We start from the raw sequence: 27083 nt of genomic DNA on the forward strand, positions 1-27083 counted from the left end.
GTTTTTAAATATACTAATCACATAGCTATGAGTTTGTAAAGGTTACGTAATAAAATTTGTAATGCTTTTAGCATTTTTCTTACATATATGTTCTTTTGCACAAAACGTGAATTGCATTTGCTTATGTTTGATTATTTATGTATAGATTCTAATTTTGATACATAAGTGGATAAATTCTTGTAGGAGTATGGATTCAGCATTGTCACTATGAGCGACATTTAAGTTGGGATATGAGTAGTGTCTTTATAGTGAAAAATGGTGGGAAACCAGAGATAAGCATCCGGGAACGGCTCCACCTGCCTTGCCTCCTTGTAAGGATTCATTTACCAGTAGGCTCCAACAATACGAGAACTCAAATGGGAATAGATTGAATAAGATTTGTACGTTTTTAGATCCCTTAAAACATAACTAGATTAACCTAGGTAATTAGCCAAGTGATTACTTAGTCAAATTAACAAATCTAGGTTAACACAAATATATCATGATATCGCTCCGAATCAGTAAGGTGGATGGCCTGGCTTCGGTGGGCTATCGAAACGGTTGATGGCCTGCAAGGAAGGAAACGCAGTCAAAGAGGAGACCGGAGAAGACCGGTCGAACCCCCTCCGATGGAGAAGTTAGTTTCGTAGAGAAGGAAGTTCCAAGTATTTTGGAAAATTGTCTGAGTGAAAATCTTACCTCTGTCGGGTTCAGACCGGTCCCTTATATAGGGAGCCTGGGATGGTTACTTGTCCAATAACCGTCCCAGGATTTGTGGAAACCAACAACTCCGGAGTTAACTACCTCAACGGATATAAAATTGTAACCGCTAATGGAAGTTAACTTATTTGAAGGGTTTGTTGAGATAGTTGTGGGTTTAGTTGAAAGTCTAAGTGTTGAGCTTCCGTCCGTCTAGCGTAGGACGGTTTAGTTCGTCCAAGGATATCTATCGATTGTTCATGGACGAACCTAATGGACGATCATGTCTTTCATGGAGAACAGTTTATGGAGTGGTGCTATTATTCATGGATGCTTCTTCTTCTTCTGGATAAACTCTGGGATCAACCTGTGTTGTAGGCTCTGGACGAGCCTTTTGGACGAGCTGGAGATGGATTATTTTCCGCTTCTCTATCAGTTGCCCCTTTGTTCAAAGGGTCGTCCAGGACATTGTCGTGATTTCAACAAAATTTCGCTTTTTCGTACGCCACGTGTCACGAAACTGTTGGTTGGCCAGTCGCGTCGATCTCGTTTCCCAAAGGGATCGCCACGTGTCAATCTCTGAGTGGTGAGTGTCGTTTCGTTGACCCTGTTGCTGGGGCCTATAAATAGCGCATTCTCTTTCATGCCCCTCACTTTTTTCCTCATTCTCTCTTCTGCCAACTCGTCCAAGATTTTCGTCTAGCTCTCGTCCTAGTTTCATCAGGTATTTCCTCTTTCTTTTTTCTTTTTAGGCTCTCATTTTAAGTCCTCTACATTTCAACCATGCCTTCATCTTCTAGTCTAGAGAGAGAGATAGACGACTACCAGGACGGTTCTTCTGAGAGTGACGGTAGTGTAGATAGTTCATCCTGTAGTGACTCCTCAGATGAGCATTACTCGTCTGGGGTTCCTGGCATTCCCTTAGAGGAATTTCAGGAACAACGACGTAGGGCGGCTTCTAGATCTGGGGCTAGTTTGTCCAGACAGCCATCAAGTCCTCCTCAAGACGAGGAAGAGGACGAAGATGTAATCTATAGTTGTGCCCCAGAGGTAGCATCCACCTTAGACGGTGCTAAGTTAAAAACTCTTGTAGATAGATACCAAATCCCTAAAGAGCTTAACCCTCGTCTACCCCAGCCTGGAGAATGGTGTTGTTCCCCTTCCTCTGGCTTAGGGGTATACGCTTCTTACCTATTAGCTGGCCTTAGGTTTCCCTTAAACTCTTTCTGCAGAGACCTCTTCCAAAGGTTGGGTATTGGGCCAAACCAGCTCAACCCCAATGGTTGGAGGACGATAGTTGCCATGCAAATATTATGGCGTGAGGCATTGGAAGGGAACCGTCCAATTACAGTGGACGAGTTCCTTTACTGTTATAAGCCCTCAGAGATCAAAAAATCTGCTGGGTTCTACCAGTTCTCGTCCAGAGGTTCATATTACAGTTTAATAACGGGCCGTAGTTCGTCTGACCGGCTTTGGAAAAAAGAATTTTTTATTATTTCTGGAAATTGGGCTGGGGACCCAGCTGATGTGGGTATTCCCCTCTTCCCTCCTTTTACCAGCCCTCTAGGTCGTCTTCGTCCTGAGGGTATGTTTTTCTTTCCATTTTATCTTGTTTGTCCTTCAAAAATTTTTATCTGTCACTCGTCTAACCCTTTATCTTGGTGATGCAGCTGTCGTTCGTCCACGTTTGGATAAGTTTTTCTTGGATCAGATAGAAGTGGTTCGCACTTTTCCAGGAAGGACTTTCCACGACTTGGTTACTTTTTCTCGTCTAGCAACTTGGGGACTCGGTCCAACTCCTACTGCTGAGAATTTAAGTCACGAGGAGCTCACTCGTCGAAGTAAGTGATCGTCCACTGTTTCAGCTCTCCTTTCCTTTTTTTTTTTTTTTATATATATTAAATTTCCTCATCATAGGAATAAGCACGATGAGGGAAAACAAAGGAGAAAACAGTGGCTAGCGGGGACGAGGATGTTGCTGCCCCTACTGCTAAAGTGGCTTCCGTCCAGGCTGGGAAGAGGAAGTCTAAATCAATCTCGAGTACTGTGGATCTGGACGACCTCCCCAGTCGTCGTGGCCACAAAAAACAAAAACCAAGGACTTCCCTTCCAAAGGTTCCCAAGTTCGTGCCACCAACAGTGAACTTGGACGAGCCTGTGGTGGACGTGGAGCCCGTCCAAACGGTTCATCCTGTTCCGTCTGATCCTCCCCCTGCTCCCAAAACTTCTCACAAGCCTGGCCGTCTGAGTCCTCTGATCGTCCCTCTAATTTGGTTCTGGACGAGGGTTATGCATGGAGGACGTTCAAAGGGATCGTCACTGATCATGAGGTTAACGAATGTTACAACATGTCAGTGAAGGAGTTTGAGCGTTCTGGCATCCATGACCTTTTCAAGGTAAGTTTCTTCCTCGTCCTTGTGTGTAGACATTTAATTTTGAATGAAATGTCTAACTCCTTTTCGTCCAAATGCAGGCTATGTCAAAGTTTTATACAGCGACCTGCCAGGCCAAGGAGCTTGCTTCAGAGGCCAAGACAGCCAAGGATAAGGCTAAGGAGCTGGGCCATGAGGTTTTGCTCAAGAAGGGGGAGGTCATTAGGTTGACAGAGGATTTTAATCGTCTGCTGGGAAGCGAGACGAAGTTGAAGAACGAAGTAGAGGAGCTCAAAGCTGACAACTTAGAGAAGGATACCCGCATCGTCCATCTCGAGGGACAAGTTTCAGAGCTTACCTCGTCCTTGGAGAAGGCACGTGAGGAAGCAATTGCTGCCTTTAAGAAGTCTGACGAGTATAAGAATCGTCTAGACAGTCATTATGCAGCTGGGTATGAAGACTTCCGTGCTGATGCCAAAGAGGCGTATCCTGATTTGGACTTCAACTCGTTCAAGCTTCCTCTTGCTACAGAGAGTTCCGCGTTGCAGACGAGTTCCGAGGACGTCAACATCATGGACGATGCTAACACTGAAGTCATTCAGGACGATCCCAAGACGAGCTTGCCCAAGTGAAATCTATTTCCTTAGAAAATTTACTTTTATTTGCCTTTTCATAGAAGTGCCTGTTGTTTTGGGCTTTTTACTTCTTTTTCTTTTTTAAAGTTCATGCAAGTACAATCATCTCGTCCAGGATTATGGACGAGTTTTATATACATTTTCATATTCAAAACTAAAGGGGTTTTTGGACGTTGGTCGTCCACCCTTTGAATTTCATGAAAGAAATGAATACTTCTATTTTTACTTCCATTGTGTTTGAATATATACGTTTCCAGCTTTATGTATGAAATTTTTATTTTCATCAATGTGTGGTTCGTCCATCTAGGAATTCACTTCACCTCGTCTTGGGCATGGGGGTGAATTTTATTACATCACCAAGATAAAGTAAATTGGTTCCTTTTGGCTAGATTTTTCATTATTCCAAAATTATGGACGATCATTTTGTCGTCCTTGATGATTAGACTTTTTAGCGATTTCTCGTCCAATGTAATGGATTGTTAAGCTAGTTTTGAAGTCTTCGCTCGTCCGCGTCTTGGACGAACACTTTTGGGAATTCATCTCGTCTTGAGGTCTAGACGAGTATTCCCTTTTCATCTCGTCCTTTGTTCTGGACGGATGAAACTTTGCTTTATTTTCAGCTTATTTTTCATCTCGTCCTATGTTCTGGACGGATGAAACTTCGCTTCAATTTTTAGGTTAGGTTTCATCTCATCCTATGTTCTGGACGGACGAACCTTAGTTTCAATTTTGGGTTAGGTTTCATCTCGTCCTGTGTTACGGACGGATGGACCTTAGCTTCAATTTTCAGCTTAGGTTTCATCTCGTCTCTTGCTTTGGACGGATGTACCTTTTCATCTTTCCTTTGGAGGAAAGCTCATGGACGATATGTCCTTTCGTCCAAGGATTTCATTCGTCCATGCTCGCTTTCTTTTTTGCGGATCAATCTAAATGATCATATAAGGATTCCAATAATATACTTTAAAACAATATATATATTTGAAAACCCAAACTTATGTAATCATTCGTCCACAGGCATGGCACATGCTCATGAGCTAGTGCCTTATTGAATTAAAAATACAAACCAACTCATCCATGAATAGCACAAAAGTGAAAACACTAATGTACTTTCTAGGGGATTATTAAAATACTTAAAAACACTTAATAGTAGTAAACACTTCTGCTCGTCCGGATATCTCGTCCAAGGACACTGGTGAAGAGTCAGCACTTATTGATGGTACTTCCTGAGGTGCTCAACATTCCAAGGGTGTTCCAGCCTCCGCCCATCCAAAGCTTCCAAATAGTAGGATCCTTGCCTTTTGCAGTTGATAACCCTATAAGGTCCTTCCCAATTTGGGCCAAGTTTCCCGTAGGCCGGGTTTCTTGTTGCCAAGGTAACCCTCTTCAAGACGAGATCCCCGATGTTGAAACGCCTAGGCTTCACCATAGCGTCATATTGTCTTGCCATGAGATTTTTGTACCTTGCTGTCCTCTGTTCTGCATCCATCCTGACCTCGTCCATAAGGTCAAGGTTAAGACGGAGCTGTTCCTCGTTTTCTTCAGTTTGATACTTCCTCACCCTGTGGCTCGTCATGTGTACTTCTGCTGGTATAACTGCCTCGCTTCCGTAGGCTAGTTTAAAAGGAGTTTCTCCTGTTGGAGTTCTCGCCATCGTTCTATAAGCTCATAAAACACCTGGTAATTCATCCGGCTATATTCCCTTTGCCCCTTCGAGCCGAGTCTTGATGATCTTCAGCAAGGATCGGTTCGCTACTTCTGCCTGGCCATTGGCCTGTGGGTGGGAAGGTGAGGAGTAATGGTTCTTCATTCCAAGCTGTTCACAAAATTCCCTGAAAGGTGTGTTGTCAAACTGTCGTCCATTGTCAGACACTAGTACTCTAGGTACTCCGAATCTGCATACAATGTTCTTCCAAACGAAGTTCTTGACATTCTGCTGCGTAATTTTGGCTAAGGGTTCGACTTTCACCCATTTTGTGAAGTAATCTATTCCCACTACCAGAAATTTCATTTGCCGAGTTCCAGTCGGAAAGGGCCCCAAAATGTCTAGTCCCCATTGCGCAAAAGGCCAAGGGCCATCATTGGCGTGAGATATTCTGCTGGTTGTTTGGGAATGTTGCTGAAGCGTTGACATTGATCACATACTTTGACATATGCTTTAGCATCAGCTTGGATGGTTGGCCAATAGAATCCGCTACGGATGACTTTATGGACGAGTGATCTGACTCCCGAATGGTTCCCGCATGCTCCTTCGTGAACCTCCCTCAACATGTAATTTGTTTCGTCTGGAACCAAACATCTTAAGAGAGGCTGGGAAAAACCTCTCTTGTATAACACCTCGTCCATAAGCACATACCTGGCTGACTTGATCTTGAGCTTCCTAGCTTCGTCCTTCTCTTCTGGAAGCCTTCCGTCCTTTAAGTAGGACACTATTGGGGTCATCCAATTTCCTTCTCTCTCTATCTGCATCAGTTCTGGAAGGTCTATACTTGGCATGTAATATACACCATCTATATCGTCCAACGCCTCATTCGCAGATGCTTCCTTCGCCAGAGTATCTGCCTCCACATTCTCTTCCCTTGGGATTTGAACAAAATCTGCTTTTTTGAATTTCTTCACAAGGCGTACTACCTTCCTTAGGTATTTCTTCATTCTGTCTTCCTTGGCTTCACATGTTCCATTGACTTGGCCTATGACCAGTTGAGAGTCTCCCATGACAAGTATTGAGTCTGCTTCTACAGATTTGGCCAGTTCCAACCCCTTCAAAAGGGCTTCATACTCCACTTCATTGTTAGTAGTCTGGTATTGCAGACGGGCCTTGTATTTCAATTTGTCCCCTTCCGGCGACTGCAAAACAACTCCTATTCCTCCAGCATATAATGTAGATGATCCATCTACATGGACGACCCATTTGTTGTACTCTCCTTCCCCCAGGTCTTCGTAACTTGGAGTGAACTCTGCGATGAAATCTGCTAGGGCTTGAGCCTTTATTGCATTTCTCGGTTGGTACCGAATGTCGAATTCGCTAAGTTCAACTGTCCACTGAATCAGTCGTCCTGCGGCTTCCAGCTTGTTCATTGTCTTCTTAAGCGGATGGTCCGTCATGACATTGATGACATGAACTTGGAAGTAATGTCTCAACTTCCTAGAAGCCGTTATCAGTGCAAAAGCCAATTTCTCCATGAGCGGATATCTTCCCTCTGCTCCTCTGAGTGCCCGGCTAGTGTAGTACACCGGTTTTTGTATTTTCCCCTCTTCTCTGATTAAAGCTGAACTTACAGCGTGTGGGGACACCGCTAAGTATAAGTACAGTTCTTCTCCTTGTACGGATGGACTTAATAATGGGGCAGTTGTGAGATAGTCCTTCAGGTCTTGGAAGGCCCTTTGGCATTCGTCCGTCCACTCAAATGCCTTCCTGAGGACTTTAAAGAAAGGTAAACACTTATCTGTGGCTTTCGAAACAAACCTGTTCAAAGCGGCAACTCGTCCTGTGAGGGATTGGACTTCCTTAATATTCTTCGGTGGCTCCATGTTCAATATAGCCTGGATTTTGTCCGGATTTGCCTCAATTCCTCTTTGCGAGACCATGAACCCCAGAAACTTTCCCGACGATACTCCGAATGCACACTTGCTTGGGTTCAACTTCATCTTATATCGCCAAAGTGTTTCAAAGGTTTCCTGTAGGTCGTCTAGATGGCTTCCCTCGTCTATACTCTTCACAAGCATGTCGTCGACATAAACCTCCACATTCCGTCCTATTTGTGGACGAAACATATGATTCACTAACCTTTGATAAGTTGCCCCTGCGTTCTTCAAGCCGAAGGGCATCACTTTGTAGCAAAACAAGCCTTGGCTGGTAATGAAGGAAGTTTTTTCTTGATTGGCTTCATCCATCTTGATCTGATTATATCCTGAGAAGGCATCTATGAAGCTCAGCAACTGATGGCCAGCAGTAGATTCTACACACATTCTCCACTTTCCATTAGCTTTCTTCACCATCACCACATTGGCTAACCAATCCGGGTAATAGACTTCCTTAATGAACTTTGCCGTGGTCAGTTTTTGAACCTCTTCCTTGATTGCCTTGTCCCTCTCGGGAGCGAATACCCTCTTCTTCTGACGGATAGGCTTAAAAAAGGGGTATACATTCAATCGATGAGTGATCACACTTGGGTCAATTCCTGGCATGTCGTCATGACTCCATGCAAAAACGTCGATACTTTTTCTCAGGAACTGGATGAGGTCTTCTCTTGCCTTCTCCTTCATACCTGTCCCAATTCTGGTAAATTTCTCAGGATCATCTTCTTGCAAAAGAACATCTTCCAACACTTCCGTGGGCTCTGCAATAACTCTTCTTTCCTCGATGCTCATTGTCTGCACCTGTTCGTCCAAAGCCATCATGGCTAAGTAGCATTCTCTAGCTGCCAACTGATCTCCTTGTGCTTGTCCTATCCCGTACTCCGTAGCGAATTTGACTGATAGATGGTAGGTCGAGGTTATCGCCTTCCAACTATTAAGAGTGGGTCTTCCAATGATGGCATTGTATGAAGAAGTACAGTCTACCACGAGGAAATTGACTTCCTTGGTTATCTGTTGCGGGTATGACCCTACCACAACTGGTAATGTAATGGTACCCACGGGCTGCACCTTCATTCCTCCAAATCCTATCAGCGGCGAGCATACTGGACGAAGTTGATCTCGTCCAAGCCTCATCTGTTGGAAGACGGGGTAGTACAATATGTTTGCTGAACTTTCATTGTCAACTAACACTCTTCTGGTTGTATAATCTGCAATGAGCAGTGTAATGACGATCGCATCGTCATGCGGGTGATGGATCCTCTCAGCATCTTCATCGGTGAAGGAAATGGTTGGCTCGTCCATTGATCTCGTCCTTGGTGTTCGTCCAAAGAGCTGGACATTTTGTACCGCTTTGAGATACGTCTTCTTCGACTTGGAAGATTGCCCCATCGGGTTTCCTCCAACGATAATCCTTATCTCTCCAAGTGGGGGCCGGGATGATTCCTCCATTTTGCCTTTCAGCTTCTCATCTGTACGATCCCTTCCAACGAAGTGCTTCAACTTTCCTTACCTGATAAGGTTCTCAATTTGTTGTTTTAGGTCATAACACTCATCCGTGTCATGCCCATGGTCCCTGTGAAAGCGACAATATTTGTTCTTATTGCGCTTGTTGGGATCCCCTTTCATCTTCTCTGGCCATTTTAAAGAAGGATCATCTTTGATTTGCATGAGCACCTGATTAAGTGGAGCGTTCAGGGGCGTATAGTTCTGGCTTCTTCCCAAGGGACCTGTCTTCCTGCCATCTCGTTCCTTCCTATCTTCCGTCCATCCCTTCTTTGGACGAGGGGCTTGTTCTGAGTGTCGAGCTGGGTGCGCTTCCATCCTCTCAGCTCTTTTCCTCTTCTTGGCTATGATTGCATCTTCTGCATTCATGAAGTTCTGAGCCGAATGGACGAGCTCGGCCATGGTTTGAGGCTCCTTCTCGTATAGCTTGTGGATAAATAAATCCGAATTAATCCCGTTGTGGAAGGCTGCTAGTAGAAGCTTGTCGTCCACCTCGTCCACACTAAGGGCTTCTCTGTTGAAACGAGTGATGAATGACCGCAGGCTTTCGTTCTCCCCTTGTTCTATGGTCAGTAAGCTGGACGAAGAGCGCTTGTGCCTCTGTCCCCCGATGAAATTGTTAACAAACAATTTGCTCAACTCTTCGAAAGAACTTATGGAACTTGGGGGGATTTTACTGAACCAAACTCGTGCCGGGCCTTTAAGGGTAGTAGGGAAGGCTCGACACATGATTTCATCAGGGACCCCTTGAAGGTGCATTGTTGTCTTGAATGTTGCAATGTGATCAAAGGGGTCATGTGTCCCATCATACGAGTCCAGGGAAGGTAGTTTGAACTTTGATGGTAAAGGGTGGCCATTGATGGAAGCCGTAAAAGGAGAGTCAGTCCTGTGGACCAAATCCTCTATAGGATTCGTTCTCCTCATGTTCTCCTTCATCTCCTCCATGACTTTCTTCATTTGGTCCATCTCCTCTTTTAAGTGTGGCACTGTCCGTGAAGTGGTGCCTCTAAACTGACTTCCAATCTCAGTATTCTGTGTGTCACCATGGCCTTGTGTCTGCCCTGCGTGTTCCTCACGTGTCTGTCTCCTCTGAGTGATCTCCATCCTTAACTCCTGGTTTTGGCGAGTCAATTCCGCCATTGCAGCCGCCATGGATTGCATATTCTGAACGGATGACGTCTGCATGACTGGTGCAGATTGGCGATCACGCTGGGGATCACTTGAAGCGCCTCTGCTTCCCTGACGGCCAGGGCTAGTAGCCCTCGACCTGGTCCTGACCATCCTAACCCTTTGTCGCGGAAAAGAAAGTCGCAAAACAACCTTCGGTTCTCACAGACGGCGCCAACTGATATCGCTCCGAATCAGTAAGGTGGATGGCCTGGCTTCGGTGGGCTATCGAAACGGTTGATGGCCTGCAAGGAAGGAAACGCAGTCAAAGAGGAGACCGGAGAAGACCGGTCGAACCCCCTCCGATGGAGAAGTTAGTTTCGTAGAGAAGGAAGTTCCAAGTATTTTGGAAAATTGTCTGAGTGAAAATCTTACCTCTGTCGGGTTCAGACCGGTCCCTTATATAGGGAGCCTGGGACGGTTACTTGTCCAATAACCATCCCAAGATTTGTGGAAACCAACAACTCCGGAGTTAACTACCTCAACGAATATAAAATTGTAACCGCTAATGGAAGTTAACTTATTCGAAGGGTTTGTTGAGATAGTTGTGGGTTTAGTTGAAAGTCTAAGTGTTGAGCTTCCGTCCGTCTAGCGTAGGACAGTTTAGTTCGTCCAAGGATATCTATCGATTGTTCATGGACGAACCTAATGGACGATCATGTCTTTCATGGAGGACAGTTTATGGAGTGGTGCTATTATTCATGGACGCTTCTTCTTCTTCTGGATAAACTCTGGGATCAACCTGCGTTGTAGGCTCTGGACGAGCCTTTTGGAGGAGCTGGAGATGGATTATTTTCCGCGTCTCTATCATATCATATCCTTGTAAAGTGCGGAAAATAAAGAACACAACGATATGATAACCCAGGAAAATCAAACCAGTAAAAAACCTGGGGAGGATTTAACCTAGCTATCCTCAAGGTAAAAAGCAAATCCACTAGAAAGAATCAAAGTTTTACAATAGCGACTTAGACCACTAACATCCTATTGCTACCCACCAATAGAAACTTACTGACACGACCACGTGCAAGTTCCAAGACCACGGACTCTTTCTTTCTTTGGCCTTTGCAAAACACAAACACTCACATTTGTGACTTTGAGATCTCACTCAAAGGTTTGGCAACAAAAACTCTCATGTTTGTGACTCCAAGACCACCCTTGAAGGTTTAGATCATCAGCACCTTTGATGACTAGAGAAGGCAGCAATTTCTACAATACCGGATCTTGAGATTCTTCAAGTAATAACACCGGTAGAAGATATAAGAGAGTTTTTTAGGAACAAAACCTAAATACAAAAGAGACACTCTCTTCTCTCTCTGAAAAGCCTTATAAAAACATGCTTAGAGTTTCCTTTATATACTGGGAGAAATAGATCTGAAACCCTAATCCTTAATAGGCTTGAACTGCTGTTTGGGCTTAATTAAAATTCTACAGATACGACTTTTGATCGATCGAGCCTGTCTTTCGATCGATCGAACTAGACAGATTATGAAATCTTCAACCTGCAGCTTGTATGTTCTTGAATCTTGACTTGAATCACCTTGAGCATTGTCTAATAATACCTATAGACTCTAAGATCTATATCTAGACAAGTTTGTGTTCACGATTTTCCAATTTTTTTAAACTTTTAGAACCTAACAAAATTGATTAGTTGGACATCACTTAAAAAGTATTTGCTAAGCTTACAACTTAATACCGTGCTATAATTTGTCTAAATAATTTTCAAGCATTCAAGGTCCTGTCTTTGGAAGTTTAAAAGTTGTTTTGAACAAGTCTTAATCAGATGGATGTTGTCTTAAAATAAGGTTAGTATTTGTTATGTATTGTCAAGTGTGTCTAGTAAGTTGTATTTGTCTTGTAAGATGCATGTGTTTTAAGTAGCGGGAAGTTGTAGTGATTATGGGATTGTTATTTATCAAAATAATTTAAACAAAATTTGAGGTTGTTTCTTCTTTTTAAATTATGTATATAGTACAGATGTTCTAGATCATGTTTTTTGTGTTAATTCATTAATGATTATTATTATTGACATGTTTTTTTTTTTTTTTTTGAATATATTATTGATTTGTAAAGTTTAACTACTTAGTGCTTTTTGGTTCCTAAACTTTCAAATGTGCACTATTGGTTTCAAAAATTTTAAAAACGAGTTCTATTAAGAGTCAATTTGGCATCAACTTTAACTTTTCGTTTTTAGCTTTATGTTTTATATATAGGTTTTTAAAACCTCATTTTCCCAATTTTTCTAACTTTTTTTTAAGTACAAGTATACTATAGCACACTTTCAACAAAAAGTTTTTAGAAAAAAGCTAGATAAGTTGTTCCGAAACAAACACTAATAGTCCCTCTATTAAGTTCCGTTCGTTTATTTATCCATGCATCTAATAGAATAATGATGGGAGGCACAATTTTTAGTGACATGACAAATTCTTTTAGGGTAAATTTCATAAACATACTTTGAGGTTTGTGATAATATGAACTAAGTTCAAAACATTTCAAAACTAACCAATTTGGTCCATAAAGACAAATTTGCCCCTAAACAAACCAAAAGTCATTAGTGATCTCTCTCTCTCTCTCTCTCTCTCTCTCTCTCTCTCTCTCTCTCTCTTAGACCCCTCTCTTCGACCCCTCTCTTCTTTCTCTTTCATCCCTCTCTCTCTATCTAACTGAACCCTAGTCACTCCCAGCCTTGATAACCTTTACAAATAATCCCAAAGCACCAAAAAAACCAACACAATAACAACTCAAAAATTCCCAACCCTCTCTGAATCCAAAAAAAATGGTACCAAAATCTCATTAAAGGCCCCTCTAAAAACACTAACCAAAAAAAAAAAAAAAAGCACCAAAAAAAAAATTCTCTTTCAAAACCAATAGAAACCCAAAAAAAAAACCAACAAAAATCCAAGCCAAATAACACACATAAATCCCTTTGTAAATTCCCAATGAAATCAATCCCAACGGAAACCCCAAAAATCCCAGCCAAACAACAAAAAAAATCAACACAACCCCAATTGTCAACCTTATTAGAGAAACCCAAAAAAAAAAAAAAAAAAAACCATATCACGAGATTGATTTCATTGTCTCCTAAAGAAACACTACCCAAATCCGAAATCCAAAGGCCATGCCGCGATCCACGTTGACGCCGCCATAAAGAGGATGAGAGAGTCCATTGAAGGCGATATCCAAATTGAAGCACCACCATCACCACCACCACCGCGCGGGTTCTGATCTAAGAGAGAGAGAGAGAGAGAGAGAGAAGGATGGGAGTCCATTGATGGTGTTGATGGCATCAAACTTGCAGTGGGAATCGAGAAGACCCTTACATGGTGGTGTTGCTGATGTCGGTGGCCAAGCTCATGGGTTTCGCCATGGCTAAGGTTCAATTAGAGAGAGAGAATTCTGAGAGAGAACTCAGAGAAAAGAGTTTAAGAGAAGGGGAGAGGAGAGAGAGAGTGAACCAAAGTAATGGTGCTTGGTCCATTAGGGACCAATATCTCTTTTGATGACCAAATTGGTGGGTTTTAAAATGTTTTGGACCTAATTGGTATTATTTCAAATCTCAAGGTACCAATATCTCTTTCGATGACCAAATTGGTGGGTTTTAAAATGTTTTGAACCTAATTGGTATTATTTCAAATCTCAAGGTAGGTTTATGAAATTTATTTATTTTTTATTATTAAAAAATTACACACAAACATGGGTCTAACCTCAACCCAAATTAATATAAATGAGATTCGATTGCTTGGCTACCCAAACACCATTAAACACTAATATTCTCAATCCTACAACCAGTGTGCTCATTTTTTTGTGTCCATTTGAGTCTCGGAGTCGGGACCTCCCCAACAAAAAATGAGTCAGGCTGTACAAGTACAAGGGACTCCCTTTATATAGGTAAACATATTAGTTTTGTACATGTGTGTAGTACAGGGTTTATGAGTGACAAACAAGTAAACTATTGTGCGTGTAAAGGCCAATGAGCTTGTACACTAACATTTGGAATATTAAGTTCTTTGTGTAAATTATAATAATTTATTGGCATAATTTGCTAAAATAGCCAAATGAAAGTTCAAATTTTATTGGGCTTTACAAAATTATCCCAACTTGATTATTTAATTCATAAAAATTGGGTTAAGTTAGTCTTCATATAATTACTGATTTTGATAATTTGATAGTTGAAGAATGAGAGATGTAAATCCTAAAGGTATCCATTGAGAACACTAAAAAATGTTAGTGAAGCTACAAAACTCTTAATATATTGAATTATATATATTTTTTAATTAAACAAATTTGGGTTGAGATGAATAATATTCCAAATCCAATCCAAGTCAACCCAACTCATACAAACCCTATTCACCGATTAAAACTCCGACTTAATGGCAACCATACACTGATACACAAACACCGTAGACGTTGCCTGCGTTGACAAAGCTTAAACATTGAAAAGTAAAAGTATAAAAAATTAAAAAAGAACCAGCAGATTCACGTTGGCTATTATTTTATTTAAATATAATTTTAAAATAGTCGTTAATACCAACTTTCAATTAAGAAAGGTTGATTCTTGCTAATCAACTGGACTACTGACTGCCCACTAAGGACTACCAAATCTTTCAATGAGAATTCAACATAAATAACAAGAAGTCCAACTCAACCTAACCATATGAGTACCGAGAGATATAAACAAAAAATTTCAGAATATTTTCAACGGTTGAGTTGGTATACTAATAATGTCACTCTTTTACTTATTATTAAAAATTTGCCACATTAGCGGTTGTTAAATTCTTTGTCAAATTTTTTGCATCCGTAGACTTTCTTAATTAGCACTATCTAGAGTAGAGGTGAGCAGCTTCATGGTATGCTTCAGTTGTCCTCTATATATAAAGGAAAAAGTATAGGATCTCAAAATTTTTCACAACTTCTTGCCACAATTATAATGTAGCAAAATGTGAGTGGTAGAAAAAAAATTATAGGTCCATGTGGAAGTAATAGACAATCAATCACTCATATCTATACTGGCAGAGCCAGAGGGGGGCGAGAGGAGACACCTGCCCCCCCTGACTCCTCCTAAAATTTTCTAGTATTGGTAGTCTAAAGTAATTACTTAGTGACATGGAGGAAAAAAAATATGAAAAAAAAAAAAGACTTCTACTTGGTTGAAAGTGACTCTGACACAGGAAAAAAAAGTTCTCAAACACCAAACCATGTAAGCTTTTCACCAATTTCACTATTCTTGTAAGTAGCTTTTGTCTTGTCCTACGTGTTGCACCTATTTCACTATTTTTTATTTTATATCATTATTTACACCATTTTCACTATTTGTGATACTTTTCACAGCATTTTATCATTGAATGATGGTAGATATGCTACAAATTTTAATACTTATGTCTTCTAGATTGGCATGTCACCAATCACAAAAAATAATTTCAAACATTTATTCATTATATTTTTTAAGTAACACTAATCACATTTTTACTCCATCAGTTTGTAAATTTTTTAGTAACTATGAATTGGTTATTTTTGTTTATTTATTTTAATAATATGAAATATATTTATATTTGCTTACAATTGTTTATTTATTTTGTTATTATTGTTGATTAATATTTTTTAGATTAATTTCATTTTTAATATTGTCTTTTAATTTTGTCCCGTCTAGACTAAAATTTTGGTTTCACCGTTGCATATATATGTGTGTGTGGCGCCCCGGGGGGGGGGGAGGCAATGTCGAGATGCTAGCCTTGCTAGGCAGAGAAAGATGATGCTCTCATGTCATGTGGGTGTATGAGTAGTCGAATTTCAACGTTGTAGAGGGTTTCGATGTATATCACATGGTCAGTGGAGATCGGTTGGAATTAATCAATGATTCTGTTTCTGTCCCAAAAATGTGGCTCAAATATCATATTAAAATATAATTTTTTTTAAGAAAATAAAGATTATGTGGAACGTACACCTCAAACTTTCCATATAAGAGATTATTTTAAGTCAAATTGCATTAAAAAAACACTAGTAAAAATTCTCGGAACTAATGACGAAACAACTTGGAAATTGTTGGTTAAGGAAATCGATTATCGAGGTACAAAGCGGCCCAACAAGCGAGAAATAAATAAAGATTATCTGTGTCTTATATTATGCTGTTTTTTTGGCTAAATTCTTCGTTTAGGCTTAAAATAAATAAATAAATAAAGGGTCTCATTTGTTCTGGAATACTTCTAGAGTTTGCGGTATTAGTTATGTGATTTTCTCAAATTTTCCTATTTTTAGCCTAATATGTTGTCTAACTCTATACTACAAATTAGGACTTTCCTAAGGTTTTCTAGCCACCCTAAAAATTTTTCCTTTTCTACAAAATTCTCTATTTTTTAGTCTACTTTCCTGCCAAATTAAAATTAGGGTTTTCTAATCACAAAAGAATATCTTTAGTGTCTCCCTTATATAAATTACTGGTTGTAGGCTTGTAGCCCATACAACATTCACTATTTATTAATAGAATTTAAAAGGGTATTTTACAACACTTTCACAAGAAATCTTAAATAGCATATTGTTTTTGGTTGTTATTTGAGAAAAAAAAAATCAGTGGTAGGTTTAAATTAGAACCAATAGCAACTTACCACCTATAATTTGTTGTGAAAATGTTATAGATGTAACACTTCTCTATTCTTTTGGTGAATTTTCAAACGACAAAATTTAACTACAAAATTTGTTATAATCTCAGACTATAACTTTACTTAATATCTTTTTATAGGAGGTGCATTTTGAAAATCTACCATTAGATTACATCTTCTTCTTATGTTCTCTATGCTTGCAAAATTTCTAGAAAATTAAAAATCAATAGCTATGCCATCAATATATTATTTAAATTGTAAGTTTTTGTAGTATAAAATTATGCATAAAATATAAGTTTATAGATCATATAATAAATAATATCTGATTGACACAAAATTTGATATGTGTATTAAGAACGTAAAGAACATGCAATTTAACAGTTAGATTTTCAAAATATGTAATAATATTTATTTTATTAAGTAAGGTTGTATCCTTAAGTTACAACCAATTTTGTAACTAAATTTTGTCCATTTTCAAATAGTCTTCCTAATTAATAGCTATATATATATATATATATATACACATTATTTATATACATGTCTTCCAACAATTCTAATCAATAAAGTTTTGCTATATGTGAGTGTATCCAAAACATTCCTAGCTCATCATAATAACTAAGAAGTTAGTTTCGTACAGGAGATCGTTTCGATTTAGTTAGTGGAACAAAATATTTCTATACTAATTAATATCAGTGTACTGTTTTAGGAATACTGCTATTTATATGTTTATAAACATATAATTTTAAATCTACACATTTTGTAAGTGCAAATATTTGCTAGCTTAAGAACATGAGAAAAGTTAATAGATGCTCAAATGGCATTGGTTTAGAGAATATTTTTAAAAACTTTTTATAGAAAAGAAAAATTGATTTTTTTGACAGTTTTTTATATTTTCAACAAAAGTAGTATTAAAAAATTCCTAAAATGACCTATTAACAAATACTCTGAGAGTATCCGTTAATAAAACCTTAAAAACATCAACCCAATCTATTAGTTTAAATAACTTGTTTTGTTCTATTTTTTAAACATTTTTAATTAATTTCTATTGTTCCAACTTAAACATCAATACCAATAAAAAAAAAGCTTGAAAAATCTCCGATACAGTTGATACAAATCAGTACAGCCCGATATTTCATCCAGTACTTTCAGAGTAGAACCATTATCAATTTAATAACCGATACGATATATGCTAGTACTAGTACGGTTTTGATTAATTACCTTTGATAACACTACTGCGCGTTCAATTTTCTCTACTTGTGGAAGTCTCTTTGCCTTTCTTGGTGCGAATGACACTAATCAGTTATATTATCTATGCTTGCCGCAGGAATCCATGGGTGCCATAACTGAAGAAATAAAAACCAATATGTTAGCCAACAACGTTGCCATATGATTTGGTTGATGAACTTATTAAGATGCTCTTGCTTTAATTATATTTCCACTCTTAAAAAGTAAAAACCAAAGATCGATTAATGTTGGCTATTATTTTATTTATAATGCTTAATTTAAAAATAGAGGGGAGCACCAACTCCAAGACTACAAGGTTCTCTTGCTTCTCTTCCTGGCCAGCACTAAAAGCTTACAACAAGCATTCAACGTAAAGAGGAGGAAGTAGTCCAACTCAACCTAACCATGCATGGACTTCTAAGTACCATATAAGCTTAGCTTCCACATATATCTGGCTCTCAGAGACAGTAGAGTGAGCAAAATTTCACAACAGACAGCTTGATCAGTAGGGGCTTCAGATGATGGGTATGCTTTCAGGGTTTCTTAAGCTTATCCTTCTCCATGGGATGTTTCTTGGGTTGGCTCAAGGCAAAGTCCATTACCATGAATTTGTTGTAAGTACCACCTCTCTTTCATCTGCTTTCTTGTTATTTTTGATTACGGGATATGCATGAATACTTGTTTGTAGAGTTGCAGTTTTATTTTTTATTTTTCATTTGTTCATGTAGCTGAAGGAGGCTAACTTTACAAGGTTGTGTGAAACCAAGAGCATGTTGGTTGTGAATAACAGTTTTCCAGGACCTGTCATTCGTGTAACAAAAGGGGACACCGTATATGTTAATGTCCAGAATCAAGGAAACTATGGTCTTACTATTCACTGGTAGTTCTCTCTCTCTCTCTCTCTCTCTCTCTCTCTCATATCTATAATATTCATTTGGGTAAAATACACTAATATCCCTTAAAGTTTTATAAAATGATATTCCTAAAATATGGACAAAATGACATTCAGTTTTAACCAAATGGCATACCTTTTTCAAAATAAAATAATCCATATCCAAACTATTAGTATATATTACACTCCTTACCTTGATGTCTGTTGAAGAGCTACCAACAACTAATAAATAAATAAATATCTACATACTTTTTTGTGCTGGTAACATGTCGGTTTATTAAACTAAAATTTGTCATATTCCTAAAATTATTCTTCTGATTGATACCACTTAGCAATATAATAAATATAATTTTATATTAAATTTATTATTTGTAACATATTTATATAATAATACTGATACTAATCATAGCATCTCTTGCTGGAAAGTTTTTTGACTTATTCACTAAAACCTAAAAGTTTGTTAAGGTACAATTTTAAGAAAAAAAAAGTTGAAAATATAAAAAACTATGGGCAAAGCAGATGAACTATACTTAATACGGGCATTGTAAAACCACATTGTGAAAGCTTCACTCGACCCTCAACATCTTCAACCCAATATAGGCAAATCATTGTAGAGACTGCAGCTATGATTCTCACCCCCAAAAAATAAAATAAAATAAGACAGCAATGGGCAAAGCAAATGAACTAGCCGCTGCTCATTCCATGGCTAGAAAAGCTATAGAGATTGATTCAGTAATTGGAACGAGTGTATGGTTAGAAGCTCTTCCACCTGGTTTGGAATTGGAACGAGTGTTATAATTCAGTTTGATTCAGTAAGAACATGGCTAATCCAACTGGGCTAGTTTAACAAATGTTGCTTTTACATTCTTGTCAAGAGATGAGTTCCATGTTTTATGTGGAAGGTATACAACATTTTTTAAACTAGCTACATCAGATTAGCCATATAAACAATACGGAGTGGAACTTTTCTTTAAAGTATTTTATTTAAAATTGAGTTTTTATAAGGTTAGGCATCAATTATGATTATGATCTGTTTAAGAATATTTTTTTGGTTCCTTTTCATTTGCTTAAATCTAATTTCGTGCCTAGCATGTATTATGGTTTTCTAGGGTTTCCTAATCAGCCTATGACTTCTTTAATAAATATTTGTGGATGTAGCCTCTAGACATTAAGACTATTCAATAATAATAATAATAATTTAAGAGAGGTTTTCTCTCACTTTTTTTTTTTTTTTGTGGGGGGGGGGGGGGTGGATTCTAGAATTCTTATTGATAATTCAAAGGGTTTATTCTTAACATAGGCGTGTTTTGTTTCTTGTGGTGACCCATTGTATTGCCTCTACCCATTTTGTCTTTCTTTGCAACAAGTTGAAGTTGATCCTGTCTCTGCAAGCCTTCAACTTCAAGTGGTGTATTGGATAAAACTGTGATATTAAAATTTGGATATTTTTAATTGTTGATTGTTATGATATTTTTAATATCAAGTTGTGTAATCATTTTAGGTAACTACACATAAATATATAAGTTCTTTCTCTCTGATTTTTATTGAGAGACTATACCCAATTTTTTTTCTTAACTATATATGGGTTTTGGAACTAACTTTTTTGTTGTTGTTGCAATTATCTATAAGTTTTTTTTTTACTTTTTAGGAAACTACCTAGAAGAAACATATATATAAAGGAATTTCAATATTAAGAAATGAAAAAAAATTAAAAGATGCTTTAAACATATCTAAAGAATATGGTTTCAACAGGCATGGAGTGCATCAACCAAGAAACTCATGGTCAGATGGTCCAGAGTACATTACACAATGCCCGATTGAACCTGGATCAAACTTTACTTATGAGATCATATTTTCGGATGAAGAAGGAACACTTTGGTGGCATGCACATAGTGATTGGACACGACATAGTGTTCATGGTGCAATTGTTATTTTGCCGAAAGAGGAAACCGGTTATCCATTCCCACAACCGGATAGAGAAGAAATTCTTGTATTTGGTATGCAAACTGTTCTTAGTGTTCCTAATTTTTTTTTTAAATTAGCATTTCTAAAATAGAACTTTTTTCCTTCAATTGAGATGTACCATCAAATTGAAGCTACCGTTGATGTACTAGTATCTATAAATATACCGGTGGCCCAATTGTCCCATTAGTTTGAATATTGTGCAATAATGTCATGCATCTCTTCTCTTTATACTTGCAGGATCTTGGTATAAGGGCGATGTGAATAAGGAAGTTAATGAGGACCTCGAAACTGGTAATGTCACTCCTCAATCAAATGCTTACACTATCAATGGCCAACCGGGAGATCTGTGCCCATGCTCTAATGGTATGTGGAGATACACTCACAGAGTTAATATATAAGATGTTGTATTTATTTTTTGAAAAAAAAAAAAAAAAAGAAAAAAAAAAGAGAGAGAATAAAAGAGTTGTATTTTTGAAATAATTAAGTTCTTGCACGTATGTAGTATGTTTCATGACAAAATGAGATTTCATTTCACGATAGCGAAACCAATTATAACATCTTTCTAAAATTGTACTTATTTTACTGTAAAATGAAGTAGGATAATTTAATTTGAAGCTATATAGTTAGAGTAAACATTTTTCAAGCCCCGGGAAGTAGGACCTCTAGTATAAAATATCAACGTGTTTTATCTAGGCCCTTATGTTTCTTTGATACCTTTTTGTTCACATTTATGTTAATGCCTTTTTGCGCTTAGGAAAATATAAAAAAATTATTTCCCACACAATATATTTTCTTGATTTCAACTATTATGATCCAAGATTTAATTTTTTTTTTTTTTTTTTTAAAAAAAAGTCTCAAACTATTTATAAGGGAAAGTTGTTCTATGAAGTAATGATACAAATATTTTCATGATTTTTTTTCATTGACATGACTTATTGTGATTGATGTATAATAAAAGTGGTATTAAGAATAGGTTTGTATGAAAATGATATTTCTTTAATTACGACTTATCATCTTAACAAATTATAAACGTTGTAATTTATTTTGTATTATTGATCTAATTGTTTAACCTTTTTTTTCTTTCTTTCTAAATACGATCATTTTTGTGTTGCAGAAAGTACATACCGCTGGCAAGTAGAACATGGCAAGACCTATCTTCTTCGTTTAGTCAGTGCAGTCATGAATGTAGAAATCTATTTTGCAATTGCTCAACATAACCTCACTGTGGTAGGAATGAGTGGATCATATGTTAAGCCCATACTCACTGATGTTGTCATGATATCCCCAGGACAAACAATGGATGTTTTGGTCACAGCTAACCAACCTCTTGGTCGTTATTACATGGCTGCTAGACAATATGATAGTATTAGGCAAGGTGTCAAAAACTATGACAAAGTGAATGTCACAGCAATTCTTGAATATAGAGGCAACTACACTCCCTCAGTGAGTCCAAGTTTTCCAAACAATCTCCCAACCTATGCAGACTTCAGTCCTGCAATAGAATTCATGAAACGTATTAGGAGCTTAGCAAATAAAGATCATCCGATAAATGTCCCCCAAAACATAACTACTAGAATGTATGTAACAGCTTCCGAGAACAATGTTCTCGTTGACTTGGGGGGAGAAAATGTAACTGCTCTTGCTTCGAGCCTAAACAACATTAGTTGGGTTAACCCTACCACAGATGTACTACTTGCCTATTACAGGTATTTGCTTATTACCTTTACCTTTCTTATTACATTTCATGATTCATTTATGTTCATGTTACCAAAAAAATATATATATGTATACCTTTAGGTAAAATAGTTATGTGAAGAATTTCTTGGTGTGAAAATATGATAGTAGTATTATAACTTCTAAGTAATTTATATATTATAACCTAAATGCATTAATATTTTGGAGGTTAAGGAAAGTACTAGATTCACTTGAGATATGGAGAGAGTCTATTTTATGAAAAAAAAAATTATTTCTTAGATCTAATTATGTACAAAGTATCACATCATTTACAATTTTAAATAATGTAGTATTGTATACACAATTAGATTTATAAGATTTATTCTAAACCATAAAATGGTTCCATTTCAAACAAAGATCCTTTCTCTTAGCTATGAACTAGTTAACCCCAATTGGGGCCTTTGTTTATAACTATGAAATGACATAATGCCAAAACCTTTATAACAGGAACATAAGTGGGATTTTCACCGCAGATTTTCCAGACAATCCACCTTCATTTTTCAACTTCACTGAAGATGATTCTCCGGATGACACAACTCTGTCTGTTCAGGGGACCAAGGTAAAGATGCTGAATTATAATGAAGAGGTGGAGATAGTGTTTCAAGGTACTAATTTGCTAGATGTATCGATGGATCACCCAATGCATCTTCATGGGTACTCCTTCTATGTGATAGGCTCGGGTTATGGGGTCTTTGATATTGAGACTGACCCAAAAGGCTACAATTTTGATGATCCACCTAAGTTGAACACTGTTACACTCCCTAAGAATGGATGGGTTGCCATAAGATTCAAAGCAAGTAATCCTGGTATGTACATTCCTCTACTTTATTTTTTTGGTGTGGTATTACTTTTTTTTTTTTTTTTTTAAGTGAAGCATGCTAAGAATATTACAAATTTTACTACATAACATTTGTAAACTAATGTGGCACCAATCACCAAAAATGTCATGTAGTAAAATTTGTAACAGTTTTAGCATTTATCTTACTTTTAAGTTTTTTTGCACATAACATAAATTGCATTTACTTATGTTCGATTATGTATGTATATATTCCAATTTTGCTACATAAATGGATAAATTCTTGCAGGAGTATGGTTATGGCATTGTCATTATGAACGACATTTAAGTTGGGGTATGAGCAGTGTCTTTATAGTGAAAAATGGTGGGACACCGGAGACGAGTATACGCGAACCCCCACCTTACTTGCCTCCTTGTAAGGATTCATTTACCAGTAGGCTCCTACAATACGAGAACTTAGATGGGAATAGACTGAATAAGATTGATTAGTTAGACATCACTTAAAAAGTATTTGCTAAGCTTACAACTTGAGGCAGTGTTATAATTTCTCTAAATAGTTTTCAAGTAAGAATTCAAGTGCCTGTCTTTGGAAGTTTAAATGTTGTTTTGAACTATTTTGTTAAGTATTGTAATGTGTCTTGTAAGTTGTATTTGTCTTGTAAGATGCATGTGTTTTAAGTAGTGGAGGTTGCAATGAATATAAAAAGTGTTGTAATTGTATTAATTTATTTTCTTGTATTTGTGAAATTTATTTGTAATGAGTTTAGTATTAAGTTGGTGAAAATTGCTCAAGAAGTTGATCTCGTAACTTGGCTTGCAAGTGGTGCAACTCATGAAGGTCACATGAGGAGCACATGCCAATAGCTGAAGAGTCAGTGAGTTTCGTGACTCATCTTGCAACTTGGCCAACTCGCAAGATGACCCGCGAAATGCACTAATTAGCTGGATTTTAAGTGTGACCTTTCCTCTTCTTTACCCTACTATATATACTCTTATTACCCACAAAATTCCAAAGAGACTATTCAGAAGAAAATCCTAGAGAGGTCTTTACAACACACCCACCCTTGTTTAAAGAGAGCAACTCATCCTTAAGTGAGAATACCTTTGTAGTCTCTTCTCTTTCCCCTCTCCCATTGTTATACCTTGAGAGGAGATTTGTACCCAAATATAACTCACATCTATTCAAAGTATAGAGAGTATTTTGGAGCTTGGGAAGCATTTGAGATTTGCCAAAAGAAGCTGGTGAGGCTTGGCGGATGCAATCGGGTGGTATTGTGAGATCTGGATAACTAGCGAAGACAAGATTCCGAGAAATCCATTGGTAGCTGGAGCTTGGAGGGTTTAAGTACATTGAATAGATTAGGCTTAGACTTATTCATTAGTGGATCAATTTCAAATTGGAGGGTCGCAGAGAGGTTTTTCGTCGAGTTCTTTGGTTTCCTCTTTGATAACACGTTTTGGTGTTATCTTGTATTTGCATCTCTCTTCTCTTACTCTTTGTGTTTTACATTTAATGTTTATTGCTTATATTCATGCATTAGAGTAGTTCTGGTTTATTGTGCTTCATTTACTCTTGTTTTGCACTTAGATAAGTTAGAATAAAAGTAATTAAATCGTGTTTTTAAAATTGAGGGTCTAAACAAGCATTAATGTTTCACACTATTTGAGTTTTCAATTGTTTATCTCAAAAAAAGAATATATATATATATATACACACACACACATGCGGTTGCCGTTATTCATCAGTGTACCCATGAGTACTTTGTTGTAAAAGGTAATTTGAAATTTTCTGCAACTCTTAATGGTCAAAATGTGTCTACGACTCTACCTTAGTTTCCCATATAATGAAAGTCTATATGGTGAAGTATGAATAGGCCCAATAGGGTAGAAGACATATTGTAAGAGTTATTTTAAATGAAATGAGCCACCATAGTTGTATGATACACAAAGATAGGAATTTTATTTTAAAGTTTTTTATTGCTTCGGTTAAGAATATATCTTTAACAAAGAAATCTGTTTATCGCCCATTCTTTCCATGATTTACACTTTGAGATGAAACTTTTGCCTGAGTTATATGTATGAATTGTCATAAACTTATTAGGGGAGCTTATGTTTGATAACTTTTTTTTTTATTAGTTTTCATGAATATACTAGATCTTATTTTCACCTGCTAGGAGAGAAGCTAACGTGTAGCACACCAGTTAGCTTGGTTTGCTAAAGATGCTAGTAGACTGAGCTTGTTTGGATTGAAGATGAGCCTGCGTTTTTAAGGGATAGTTTGAGCAAAGATAAGCATTTTTGTACTTGAATGTTATTTCAGTAATCAGAATTCCTTTCATTCTGTTTTTTTTTTTTTTTTTAAAATATTATTTTCATATTTATGGGTGTGTGTGTATATATAGATTTAAAATAAATAAAATTCAAATGATTTTAAATTATAATCACATAAAACAATTAATCAATTTTTTTTCTTGCTTTCTTTTATCTTTTGCTAAGTGAATGATGGAATACTAACATCATTTCCTTTCTTTACATTGTTATTTTGCTTAGAAACACAACTAAAATTGAAAAACAAAAATATACTAAATATATTACATGCTTAATTAATTGATTTTTATAATATCTTATGAAATTACATGAGAATATAATAGAAGAGATAACATCATATAACATATACAGCCATTATTTTAGTACATGATTTTTTATTCAAATTCATAATTTATTTATGAGTAGTCTATTTACTCTTTTCTTTCATTTCCTTTTTTTTTTTTCTTATGACATATTCTTAAAACATTTTTAAAATCATAAACGGAATAAAACTCATACATTTAGTTGATATCTGATAGTGTTTCTAACGGAAACATTCAGAGTTCAAATCTTTCCTCCTCGATGTATTCAAAAAAGAAAATCCTGCAATGCTAATCAGTTGGGCCTGTCCATAATTTATTGGGTCTAAAGTCTTATAAGGGGCTAAATATACAAAGTCCATTATATTGCTCTTAGTTCCCCAAGTATGGGCTTAGAGATGTACATTTCAATGACCCAATTGTTGTATAGTTGATGAATCTTTGGGCTGAAGTGACCACAAGAACCGTAAAAGTTGTGTATATATCTTTCTCTCTCTGGTGAAGTCACTAGTAAAGCCGAGTATCACATGCTCCAAAAGCAAAAATGTGAAGTATCACATGAATCATGATTTTTGGTAGATATACAATAGGGAGTGTTATTACTTTAGAGAGGTCAAAGACAAGAGACGTGTTTCATCAAACTAGTCCAAATAATGCTCGACCACATGTTCACATCAAAGAAAGAGGCATTTAATTAGAGAGACTTTACAGCACATGACTACATGACAAGAAAAATATATCACTAATGAAGTGTCTGTGAATTACAATATCATGACATCCTTTTCTTAACAATGGATTATTTAAATATTTATTTATTTGTATGTGTGTGTTTGTATAGTCTGACTCTCTCAGTGATATAATAAGAGACCAAAGGAAATGAAAGAAAAAGTTTTCCACCTTCTCTCTTTCCTTTTCCATGTCTTAATTGAAACCAGTATATATATATATATATATATATATAAAAGGGTAGGAAAATGAATCAACTTTAGCCCCACTTGCTTTAGTTCTTTATTGGATATACTTATATATAAATATAATATATAATAAATATCATTTATAAATATTTAGCTATAAGAAAAATAAATGTAGTTAGATAAAAATAAGTGTACAACTCTAGCTTAAAAAGAAAGGTTTTCAATGTCCCAATGAGGTTGGGTTGGCTGGGGCTAAAGTAATACTAACTCCCAAAATTTTCATATAATATTTTATATAATCTTTTTAGACATAACTATTTATGATTTGACTCTCCAAATGTCTCCAGAGTTTTAACCCATCATATTTTAGAAATTTCTTTTAAGACAATAAAACATGATAAGAACTAAAA

The 27083-nt window shown here is 36.9% G+C and overlaps 4 protein-coding genes across 4 annotated transcripts; 2 read left to right on the plus strand and 2 right to left on the minus strand.

Annotated features, from left to right (window-relative positions):
• Nucleotides 1–2930: 2930 nt before the first annotated feature.
• Nucleotides 2931–3748, plus strand: LOC115959014. The gene is made up of 2 exons (XM_031077308.1): nt 2931–3074; nt 3152–3748. The coding sequence occupies exons 1-2, from the start codon at nt 3027–3029 to the stop codon at nt 3680–3682; spliced, it is 579 nt and encodes a 192-aa protein (XP_030933168.1). The 5' UTR covers nt 2931–3026; the 3' UTR covers nt 3683–3748.
• Nucleotides 3749–5760: 2012 nt separating this feature from the next.
• Nucleotides 5761–8710, minus strand: LOC115961208. The gene is made up of 4 exons (XM_031080226.1): nt 7679–8710; nt 6314–7582; nt 6039–6145; nt 5761–5941 (listed from the first exon to the last, which is right to left on the minus strand). The coding sequence occupies exons 1-4, from the start codon at nt 8708–8710 to the stop codon at nt 5761–5763; spliced, it is 2589 nt and encodes an 862-aa protein (XP_030936086.1).
• Nucleotides 8711–8767: 57 nt separating this feature from the next.
• Nucleotides 8768–10045, minus strand: LOC115961209. Its single transcript, XM_031080227.1, has 2 exons — nt 9155–10045; nt 8768–9103 (listed from the first exon to the last, which is right to left on the minus strand). Exons 1-2 carry the CDS (start codon nt 10043–10045, stop codon nt 8768–8770), a joined length of 1227 nt encoding a protein of 408 aa, XP_030936087.1.
• An 8221-nt stretch (nt 10046–18266) lies between these two features.
• On the plus strand, nt 18267–24502 carry LOC115962330 (laccase-14-like). Its single transcript, XM_031081243.1, has 7 exons — nt 18267–18359; nt 18474–18625; nt 20390–20634; nt 20840–20965; nt 21717–22308; nt 22784–23142; nt 23422–24502. The coding sequence occupies exons 1-7, from the start codon at nt 18267–18269 to the stop codon at nt 23619–23621; spliced, it is 1767 nt and encodes a 588-aa protein (XP_030937103.1). The 3' UTR covers nt 23622–24502.
• Nucleotides 24503–27083: the final 2581 nt, after the last annotated feature.

This window comes from Quercus lobata, chromosome 9 (assembly GCF_001633185.2).
Source record: "Quercus lobata isolate SW786 chromosome 9, ValleyOak3.0 Primary Assembly, whole genome shotgun sequence".
Classification (NCBI taxonomy): domain Eukaryota; kingdom Viridiplantae; phylum Streptophyta; class Magnoliopsida; order Fagales; family Fagaceae; genus Quercus; species Quercus lobata.